The sequence below is a fragment of the Gobio gobio genome (genome assembly GCF_949357685.1).
Source record: "Gobio gobio genome assembly, chromosome: 19".
Classification (NCBI taxonomy): domain Eukaryota; kingdom Metazoa; phylum Chordata; class Actinopteri; order Cypriniformes; family Gobionidae; genus Gobio; species Gobio gobio.
In genome coordinates, this window is record NC_137112.1 from 37,300,800 (window position 1) to 37,313,027 (window position 12,228).

General features: G+C 35.9%; 1 protein-coding gene across 1 annotated transcript in view; it reads right to left on the reverse strand.

Annotated features, from left to right (window-relative positions):
- Positions 1 to 7,508: 7,508 nt before the first annotated feature.
- Positions 7,509 to 12,228, reverse strand: part of chd5 (chromodomain helicase DNA binding protein 5) — a gene marked incomplete at its 5' end in the record, with an annotated part of 55,346 nt that continues 50,626 nt past the window's right edge. Inside the window, one exon of the mRNA XM_079844105.1 lies at positions 7,509 to 10,055. Coding sequence (XP_079700231.1) covers positions 9,928 to 10,055 — 128 coding nt within the window. The 3' untranslated portion in view covers positions 7,509 to 9,927. The remainder of the gene's footprint in view (positions 10,056 to 12,228) is intronic.

A 12,228-nucleotide genomic window follows, 5' to 3' on the forward strand; every position in this document is an offset into this window, starting at 1 on the left:
ACACATTATGCATTATATAGTCGGGTGATGGACGCCTTACGTTCCCACATGAGCACCTATACAACAATTTTTAGATTAACAAGACAGCAGTGTTAATGTCGTTGACGAATAATTTTCGTCATAATTTTCGTCAACGACCTTTTTTCACTGACGAAAACGAGACGATAACTAAATAAAAACAAGTGTTGGATGACAAAAACTATAACGAAAATCAACTGTCATTTTCATCAACAAATAAAAACGAGACGAAAATGTTAGGAAGGGACGATTAGGGAAGAGATCCAGTAAGAACTGATATCCTGTGTAACAGATGCGCACATTTGATTTGAACTGATCTAACCGCTGGAGAACATGGCGCTGTTAAAGCCGCACTAGGTAACTTTTGCTCTCGGGCTCCCCCTACAGTTGTGAAACAGTATTGTCCTCTACTACTGTCGTAAACGGTCACTCTACATCAGGGGATGCATCGCACGTGCATTTGTTGACATGACAACTATGATAGCCCTGAACACTGCAGGAGTTCACATGCAGGTGTTCTGCTTGCGTCGCGTGTGAAATGTCTTCATCCCAGGTACAGTGGCATATGTTTCAGCATGTCATATGAATACAATTTCATGGGTTTTATTTTTTTCAAACGCCAAATGTTCGCGATGCTCACGTTTACAAGCCAGCGTAATTATAGTAGCCTAGTCTATTGGTTCCCGTTTTACAGAATCTATATGATACTTCAATTCAATGTTTGAGTGGTAGGTAATAACCATATATCGTCAATATTATAATATCAAGCTACCATAGATGAATCTGCAAATTCGAAAAATCGATTTGCATTAAAGCTTGAGGAAAGACAAATAAACCAATATCACAGACATGTTAGGTATCCTAAAATATGATTTTGTATGTATTACGTATTTACTTGCAAGAATGTAGCCCCTCCTCCTTCAGCTCACGCCAACGAGCAAACGCTGGCCAATGTTGATCCTCGTCCTGCCTTTAATCCGATCACTTTCTCGTTTTCTCTTTTTGCTTTCCTCAGACAAAACCTTTGCTTTCTTATTTTTCTGTGCTGCTTCGGCCATGACTATAACATTCGGCAAACAAATGATTTGCGAGCGATTTTTTCACGCACGTCCGAATTTAAGGAAGTGGGGATGGTGGTGGAAGTGACGTATATGCCGTAAAGCAGTCTAATTTTGTAGTTCTTTTTGTTCTCGGGTTACTACCCGAAACCCGAAGTTTAAAAGTACGATTAAAAACGATACAGACCCCGTCAGGCTATGGCAGACGTGTCATTCAACCTATTGTAAGTCGATGTATCATCACAAGAGGTTTGAAAATATATTATGAAGGTTGAAAAGTTACCTAGTGCTGCTTTAAGCGCTCTACACTACAGACTCACTCACACATCCCCAATACAGCGCTCCAGAGCGGCTCACAATCAATGAATAACACACATTTATGCCAGGCAATTGTTTATGAACTAATGCTGATGAATAATGACAATGTTTACTTTACGATGTTTATATAGTAATATGTTTTAGACGGTTTTAACAATGCATATTTTATCTCCTCATCTGAAATTGAATGAGCTCCTGCCACTGCAATAGTAAGGCGAGATTTCAAAATAAGAGTCCCGGTGTATTTCCAGCTGGTTTATAATTAAAAGTCACGCATTATATATTCGTTTTTGCTTACACAATAAACTGTATTTAATTTCATTCCCATTTAATTTATAGTCAGGAGGAAAGACCAGTATTTGACACATATTAAATAAAGTATCAGGGTTATAATAGTTAACTAAAACCATTAAAAAAAATCTTTGTTACTTGAAATTAAATAAATGTTAACTGAAATTAAAAAAATAAATAAACAAACTTATTTGAGGCTTTAGCTTAACATGATATACTAACTAAAACAGAAATACAAAGTTATAAAAACTATATAGATGTTTTTAAAAACAAACAAAAAAGTGACTTGAGCTCTTTCGTGTATTTTTAATGTCAAAAACAAAATGATGTCAAAATGTCAGTTCAAGTGACAGTCGGTTATGTAATACTTAAATGCTTAATGTATTACAATTTAACTAAACTCATTAGATTTTAGAAGACTAAATCTACTGTAGATTTTTAGTCGACTAAAATCTTATGCTATTTAGTCGACTAAAATCTTATGCTATTTAGTCGACTAAAACTAAAAACAATTCAGGTGACTAAAATATGACTAAAACTAAATGGCATTTTAGTCAAAAGACTATGACTAAAACTAAATCAAAATATGCTGTCAAAATTAACACTGCAAGACAGTACATTCTAGTTGATGAGTTGAATCCACGTAACATCCACTAACCATTCAGAAATGTCCAGGTGCAGTCTAAAAGTTGCAACCTCTTCCTGAGTCTCTCATATGTGTCCGACTCCGGTTCAAACATGTAAGGCTGCACTCCACAACTGGTTATTTCTGACATTTAGGCTGAGTAAGATTTGTTTCGTTGTTGACGTTGTATCCGAAGCTCGTGTAAAGGAGCCTCTGGAAGAGGAAGGGGAGCAGCAGCTCATTTGCATTTAAAGGGACACACGCAAAAACGTCGCATTTTTGTACACACCCAAAAAGCGGCAAATTTGACATGCTATAATAAATGATCTGGGGGGTATTTTGAGCTGAAACTTCACAGACACATTCTGGGGACACCAGAGATTTATATTACATCTTGTGAAAAGGGGCATAATATGTCCCCTTTAAGCCACTACATCAACATTTCTCATCATGGGGGTGGGGGAATGGATTCTGACAGCTGGATTGTTTGCCATCGGATTCCGTTCCCCCCCATGTTTCTTACACAATGAGGTTCTACTATTTACAAAACTGATGTTGGCTAGCTCGTGCCGATAGTCTTATATAGGCATCGTGCTGACATAGTGCTTCGGGCGACCTGAGTTCCGAGTCCCGGCTTGTGGACTTTTCATGATGACACATATTTAGTGATTTTAATATGTAAACAAAGCATTCTAGTACACTCTGACAAGAAAATAAAGAGAAAGACAACATTTGCTTCAAGTAAATACAAAAAAAACTAAATTCTTAACACTAGGGCTGGGCATTTACACATTTTACAATTTGATTCGCAATTTATTAACTTGGTTCCTATCAGGTACAGTACATGGCAAATTTCCTCAACATCAACAAAAAATCTCTCAACTAATGCTGTAAACTATAAGGAACCTGCAGTTGGTAAAGTTTACATCAATATTAAAGGTTAAAAAGAATACATTTGTCAGCTACTTACATTTAAATTACACATGAGGATTAATAACGTTATAATACATTTTTAATGACATAATTAACTACTACTTTTAATATTAACATTTAAATGGTGGCTGTCATAAACAGATTTATTCAAATATAGGCCATTGAAGAACAGGTTAAGTAAAAATACAAGGAATATGCAATATAGTGCATATATTTAGCAAAATGCTCCTCTCTAAGTAAATTTTTCTAGCGACTAAAGAGTTTTAGGACACAGAATGGCGTTTCTGAGGTAAATGTGATGTTAACTTGTTTAAAAGTGGTTTTATTGATGTCTTTCCGCGGTTGAAACACTGATTAAGCGATTGCATGTGACATAATGCAGATTTTGGTCAGTTGTACTGTATCTTTCAACATACCTTCATGTCCATTCGTTATTTGTGTGCTGTAAATCTGTTCACGTGCGCTCCGTGCTGCCGCTTGCTTGAAATGAGCTGAGCACAGCGGACTGACTGACTGTCACGTCATTTGAGCGGGAAAAAAGATCGAGACAGCTAGAGAGACGTCTGGTCTATGGGAAATTAGCCCATTTCCTATTCTTAATGTTAAGTTTATTGTGCTTGCAATTCCCACAAACAGAACAGAATCATCTTTTAAGCCACTACTACACCAACATCTCAAATGATTAGGGAGCGGATCATACATAAAACAAAAACATAAAAACACATATATTTCTACTACACATATTAGTAATAATATTATTAGTCTGGATGTGTTCACTCAGTACATTACTCTCTCTCTCTCTCTCTCTCTCTCTCTCTCTCTCTCTCTCTCTCTCTCTCTCTCTCTCTCTCTCTCTCTCTCTCGACTCAAGTGTGATGAAATTATGTCTCAGTCTGACAGATATAGGAAAGTGCAATTAGGTGAAAATAGTCTGCCACATCAGACGTTAATGAATCTAAGTTACAGGTGCTTGCGTTTTATTTGCCCTAAAATTAAAGAAACTCAAATTAGGCCTATAGATAGATAGATAGATAGATAGATAGATAGATAGATAGATAGATAGATAGATAGATAGATAGATAGATAGATAGATAGATAGATAGATAGATAGATAGATAGATAGATAGATAGATAGATAGATAGATAGATAGATAGATAGATAGATAGATAGATAGATAGATAGATAGATAGATAGATAGATAGATAGATAGATAGATAGATAGATAGATCCTGTTTTGTTGCAGATTGTCATTTGTTATATTGTCAGACTGAATGATGATTATGTTTTTTTATTTATTTTGTCATTTTGTTTAACATTCACAATTGTAGATTGTTGTGTTATAATATATTGAAAGGCAGATTGATAGATACTAGATAGTTTTTATTTATGTTATGCTTTTTTAATATTGTTTAATATTTACAGTTGCAGATTGTCATTGATCAGATTGATTGCTGATTGTTGTTTTGCTTTTTTATTTTGTCATTTTGTTTAGCATTAAAAAATGGCAGATTGTTATGTATTATAATATATTTTTTGACGGATAGATAGATAGATAGATGGATAGATAGATAGATAGATAGATAGATAGATAGATGGATGGATGGATGGATGGATGGATGGATGGATGGATGGATGGATGGATGGATGGATGGATGGATGGATGGATGGATGGATGGATGGATGGATGGATGGATGGATGGATGGATGGATGGATGGATGGATGGATGGATGGATGGATGGATGGATGGATGGATGGATGGATAGATAGATAGATAGATAGATAGATAGATAGATAGATAGATAGATAGATAGATAGATAGATAGATAGATAGATAGATAGATAGATAGATAGATAGATAGATAGATAGATAGATAGATAGATAGATAGATAGATAGATAGATAGATAGATAGATAGATAGATAGATGATAGATAGATAGATCCCCACACTCTATCACATCACAAGCTGTGGAGCTTCCAGGTGGTGGTGCTGGTCCTTCTCATGGGGGACACAGCATCTCATTCGCTGCATCAGAGGGTGGCCTATAGTCCTCCAGGAATGAAGATTCAGCTGCGTTACCTCCTCCGGGGAGAGTAATATTGTTCGAGTCTAACCCAGAGCTGACGGCCATGCTTTCCTGGAGAACCCTCCACCATGCACCGATCGCTCAAGGTTGGATTTCATATATTGTTGAGTTTGTTTCTATTGAGCCTGATTTATCAAAATGGTGTGTGTGTGCTTATCCTGGGTACCATGACAACAGTGCGAGTTTATAGTAAACATGAGCGCTGCTGACGGCTCGCACACTCACAGGAACGCGCACAAAGTTTTTTTCTCGCAAAACCTTAAAGTATGCCTCCTGAACACTTTGCATATTATGGCGCTCGTCTCACTGTATGATTGCGTGATACGTTTATATCCTTTTCGTTAAGTCTTAGCCTGGTGGCCATTCGCTGCTATTTACTCACGACAGCAGGGTGAGTAAAAGATGGCTTTATTTTATTTTTATCCCTTTCAAGCATACACTCAGGATTCTGGTGCCGTTGCGCTGCTGTTCGATCACTGTGTGTGAATGCAGTGTCCAGAAGTGAATCTGCGATTTGTGCCGCCCCATCAGCAACATCAAAGGTATAGGTAAAACTATATATCTATATATGTATAGATACAATTGTATAAATATGTTTGAGAAGCATATCTATGGCATTTGGTAAGGAGGGGGGGGGGGGGGGGGGGTCATAGATAGATAGATAGATAGATAGATAGATAGATAGATAGATAGATAGATAGATAGATAGATAGATAGATAGATAGATAGATAGATAGATAGATAGATAGATAGATAGATAGATAGATAGATAGATAGATAGATAGATAGATAGATAGATAGGTTGGTAGGTAGGTAGGTAGGTAGGAGGTAGGTAGGTGGGTAGGTAGGTAGGTTGGTAGGTAGGTAGGTTGGTAGGTAGGTAGGTGAGATAGATATTGTCCTTCCAAGTGAAGGGGGTGGTGGTGGGCCTAGATAGATTATTTAAAATATGACCATCTGAATTTAATAACTGGATTTTTTTTCCTGAAATAAAAAACAAGGACTTATTCTTATACAATATCTCGATTGTTCCATATAAATTACCGGTGAGGGGAAAAGTAAAAAAATGAATGACCGTGCAAGTAATGCCTGCTTATGGAATTTAGATAAGTTGTAAGGGATTCTAGCAATATTATAACTGCAGATCAATAGGAAAAGGGAGACCACCTAATTTGGAAAATAAATAATTAGGGATAAAATTCCAAATTGAGTTTGGATTAACACAAAAACTGTCTAATCCAATTAATTTTGGAAGTGTTGTTCAGAGATGAGAAATCAAGAAAATTCAACCTCTCCATTCGTTTACTCCGCTCAATAATTCCTCTATTATGACGTCATAATCAACCGATGACTGAGTGAATGCAGTGCCGAGAAGTGAATCCGCGACATCGAAGGCAAGTAAAACTATTTATCTAGTATAGATAAAATTGTACCTATAAAAATATGTTTGAGGAGCATCTTTATCCTATATGGCATCCCGTAAAGGGGCGTGTCTTTATAAGATGCCAAACCTGAATCTGTTTAGCTGATATTTCTCTCGCATTATATCCCCTTTTTCCCTTTGTAGAGGAACTTATATGTTAGCGAATTTCTCTGAGACGATACATGTCACAGTTTTAATAAAGAGCATGAACTTTCAGGGCTTTATCAAATGTTTTATCAAATGTTATGATTGTATTCGTCTGAAATAAAAATGTCATATACACCTAGTATGACTTGAGGGTGAGTAAATCATGGGCTAATTTTAATTTTTGGGTAAACTTCCCCTTTAAAGGATTTCATTATGAGTCATATTGTATGGACGGTATGGTAAATGGCTCCAAATATGAACTTTCTTTTTAGTATACCACTGATCAGGAGAACACAATGTTTTAAGTTAATTGCCAGCATCCTTTTAGTGATGCCCATTTTGTTTTGTTTTCATACATTTTAAAAGTTTATTTGACAGGCTGTTCGGTTCTTTAAATCTAAGAATTCCCACTATCTCTGATATGCCTTTATAAATATAAAAGACAAATAGGCTTCTCCCTCCAATCTTCTGATAAATTTAGCAATCTAGCATTACAGTGAAATCTCTTCTAGTGCCCACCAGAATGCTAAAACATTTATTTTAAAAAAAATTATCCCCCACAATTCACAAACATTGAAATGAGAAAGAGACAGACCATGAATCTTATTGGAGAGAATTTATTAAAACACATTAAACAAATACACTGAGTACAAAGTGAAATGATGGTAGTTCACTTATGTTTACCATATTCTTATCTCTGCAGAATATTGTTTTGCTCATAGCTGTTTAGAAACCAGGACAAAGATCTCTCTGGTCCAAAGTAATCTGAAGACATATCACATGCTGTGCATTCATTGCAACAAAGGTGTCTTGACCAGGGTCTTTTGATAGCTTTTGAAGCCTAGTATTTACTTCTAATATTAGACTGAAGCTTTTTTTTAAATACTTCATACATTCATTTTGGCTTCAGTTTGATTGCATTTAAATGGAGCTCAATGTCAATATCAATACTATGGTAAAAAAAGAAAAGAAGAAGAACAAATGAAATGGTGTAAACTCATCACACAGGATAAAAACAAAACTTAATTTCACTACACATTTTTATGCTGCTGGCTCTCTCTTTATAACCTTGGGTTTAAGGTCCCTTGACTCTTGAGGCTGCCTTTGTGTTTCATTGAAGTCATTTGAGGTTTCTCTAGTGTGTGAATATTTAACTGCATTTCCACATTCGCCTTTTACACAAAAATCGAACCCCTTAATTTAAAACTACTGCAAAAGAAGCTATGATCACATTTACGGTCAGCCATGACACTTCAGTGCCATTTACATTGATGCTGAGATGCAGAAAACAAACGAAATACTTCATCTACATTAATTAACATGACTACCACAGACTGAAACTGAGTATACGAGTTATTGAAAGAGGTTTCTACTGCGTTTGAAATGGCCCATAGGAGATGTCGTCTCTATGGTCGCTTCCGATCTCCATATAAAGTGCGCTGCTTAAAAACACATATCATTTCAAATTTAAACAAAAAACAATCCATATCCACACCACTTATGGCACCAGAACAATCATGTCAATACTATCCATATACTCGGCTTAGTAAACCGACGCACTTAGGGTCCAAGTTTTTTACAAAATGTCAAGCAAAATGCATCTGACAATAGAAAGAATATGATACAAATAATATTACAAAGTGTGGGTAATTAAGTTTACAAATTCAGTGTATCTGCATGTGAGCTCATTCAGGAACATGGTGGAAACACTGCACAAATATTCCTGTGGAGCTGAATTCACTTTGAAATCAAAAACTTGTAGAAATAATTCAGGCAATATCATTTTGGCTTGTCCCTCGATTTGTAAAATCAAACAAAAGGTCTACATTTTCAATTACATTTTGAAAAGTACATTTAAAGTCAAATAAATTTGTCCTTTTGGGGTGAGTCTACTTTAATGTTACCAAAACATTTATGGGCGGAGTTTGTTTCATGTAAAAAGTCACGATTACGTACATTTTACATTTATTCTGGTACTGTACAGTTTAGTGCCATGCTTGCATTTAAAATCAATTACTCCCTTTCGTTTTTTACAAACCGAGGGACAAAATCATTTCTGTGGTATTCTACAGCTTGTCAGAGATGATGTCAATAGAGTTCACATTGCATTTGAAACATTCCTTTAAAGTTGTGGGTAAGCAACTGGGATGTTTTTTTAGATTTTTAAAAGTATCAACTCTCAGTTCATAAAAACGTTCCATTTGCTATTGATTTATTTAAGGTGCAATCCGTAATTTTTGATTAGAGTGTATTATTCAGAAGGTCACGTGATCTTGCATGAATCAATTCATTTGAGTGTACACTGTTTTAAATTGGCTTTCAAAAGTACTATTCGTTTCCTTAGGGCTAAAACTTTTTTTTAATCATTAAAAAAAAAATACTAAAAGCACCGTTTAACCTTTCATGGGTCAACACTCTTTTTCCTTTTTAAAGACTGGATGTAAACTGAAAAACAATATAGTACAATTCAAAAAGCAAACATTAGTGGTGACATACTGTAAAATCCTCTGAAGTATTCCAGAGGAAAAATGACAGTCATTGCACTATTCTGTGTTTAGATGCACTACACGGCGATAACCTGCAGGGGCAGCAATAACACACCATTCATGAGCAGAGCCAGGAGCAAAGCAGAGGCTGCAAATGAACCCAGAGGTGGGACGTCCGGTCCTTGAGCTGGCCAGGAACAAGTAGCACCTCCAGATGGCTCAACGTTAGCAGAGATGAAAATGTCCTTCATGGCCATCAAGAAAAACACGCCATGATGTCAAAATAATCCAAAAAACAAAGCTCAACGGACTGTCAGAACAATGGTGCCCTCTACATAAGCGTCCTCAGTCTTTCCTTAATTGAGACTTTCGTATTGCAGAAGTTAAAAAAGAATGAAAGAGAAACGGAACTCTACCGAATAAAATGTATAGGCGTCTACAAGAACAGATTCCGAAAGACAAAAGTGCAACTGATAAGGTTTGCTGTTTAATATTTGTTGTTTGTCTGTGTCGAACAGATAGAGGATGGAATGGCTGCGGGCTAGTCTTCGATGCATATAACATCGCTGGGTTTGCCTGATTTCAAATCAGGGGTGGCCACATCTCGCAGAGCATCACTGGACTTCTTCTCCATGTGGCTGGTTGGTACCGGAGGTCCATTTGAGGACACTAAGAAGAAGAAAACGGCAGCGTTATACTTCCATATATTAAACCTAGTTACTGCGTATAATTAAAGTCTTAGTCTCTTGCTGAAAGAATGCGCACAGTCAGCGTACACTGAAAAAAAAAAGATTTTTACTGCTTGTTCAAATTGCTTAATTAAAAAAGCTAAAGCAACACAATTGCTATACATTTTGTCCTAACTTAATTTGATTGTGTTCAATCCACTTAAATATAAGTCAAATTGAAGTTTACTTGATCCATTTGTGCTGAGAAACTGGGCAGGGCTTGTTAGTTCCCAGCATGCTTTGCATATGGCTAAATCAAGAGAGGGTAACTGTGATTATTTTATGTGTAAAAGTGTTATTTTATGTATTTTTGAGCAAGATGAGAAAGGGGGAGACTTGATTGTGTTTAATATTCAATTATGTTGGAATTATTAGAACAATTGACCTATCGGTAAGCCCCTCCCCTCGAACGCAGATGAGCCAATAGCAGTTGAGTATCAGTTGCACTGGGACCGGAACTCGGACATCTTTAGGTTTCAGCGCCATAGAGAAACATTGGAGAATCCGAAGCTCTCATCGGTTTGATGGTGTTTATGCTACAAAAATGCTCAAATGTCATGCCTGAGGTACTGTAACACTGATTCCAGGGATCCTGAGAGGATTTTCTGTTTGTCATACTCTCGTTAAGTTACGATTAAAGTCCCTGCTAACATACAAACCGGAATAACTAACTGTTCTCACGTCATGTAACACTGTAGGTCAAAACACGAAGGTCTACATTTCAGTGCCTCTCCATATTAAACTGGTTATATGTAAATTAATTTCATTTTAGATATGTTTAAGGTCTCCATTATCTGTCCTACTAAGGAGGACTCCTATTTTGATGGGTATTATAGTCTACGGGTAACGTTAGTGAAAGGGAGAGCTTGCACGCAGTTTATCGGAGTTGTTTTGCAGATACAAAGTTTACCAGTTATTAACTGCACCCTCGAAAAGGCATGCGGTCTGTGTATATGTTTGTTTGCTGTTAGTTGTATGAGTGTTTTTGTGTAATTTACTGTGTATGTTAATGGTAATGCAACGGAGAGAGATAGTTTGTGAATGAGACGTTAATGCGCACTTCTTATGCTTTGTTTGTTCAGCTCTTACAATGATTTTTTGGAGTGAAAAAGGACATAATAAACTTGATAAACCATCAACCAAGTTTGGCCATCATTCGGACGGGGTATACGCTACATTCTGTGTCCAAAAACATCTTGGTCATTGTAAGATATAGCAACTCCATTTGTTTGTCCGAGTTAGCAACAGTAACTAAGGGGAGCGGGGCTTACCAATAGGTCAATTTAAATATCAGCGTGTTACCATTGTGGAGAAGAGCGGAGCATTTGCTTAGGCTGTGGACTAAAACAAGTGTTGTCTTAATAGCTTTGTTGAAGGAGCCTTTAAAGCTTAGCATTTAAGATGCTAATGTGTGCTGTAACTAGCTAAAAGTTTGACAACTAGCTAGTACAGTATTATAATTCAATTGTGTAACATTAAAATATATTAAATTTAAGTGGATGAGTGAATATATGAAATTGAATGCCTGAGTCATGTCAGGGAGCCATATAAAACTCACTTTAAGACAACTTAATTGGGTCACTTAAAATGTATTCAGTCTATGATGTTGAAGTTACATGAACAAATTATGTTTGTTTAACTTAATTGATTCATGTGGGACCGATGTACATAATTAAATCATTTAAATCCAACAGATGTTTTTTTTTTCAGTGTAATTATAGAATTAGCGTATGTTTATAGTTTCATCGTTTTTATTTTCATTTTAGTTTATGTTTTAGTAATTTTGCTTAATTGTGCTTATGTCATATTTTAACATTAATTATTATTGGTCTCATTTTAGTACTTCAACTTATTTATTTCAGGTAGTTGCCAAGGCAATATTTACATTTTTCGTAATTATACATATTTTAGTTTTTCTTCCTAATATTTACACTGCCGTTCAAACGTTTTTGATCGGTAAGATTTATAATGTTTTTAGAAGAAGTCTCTTATGCTCACCAAGGCTGCATTTAGCTAACAAATACGTTCTAAGAACGTTTTACTTACATTAAGTTCTGAAAACAGTAATACTGAATGTTCTCTGAACGTTTAAATCCTACAGTTCTTTAATGCTT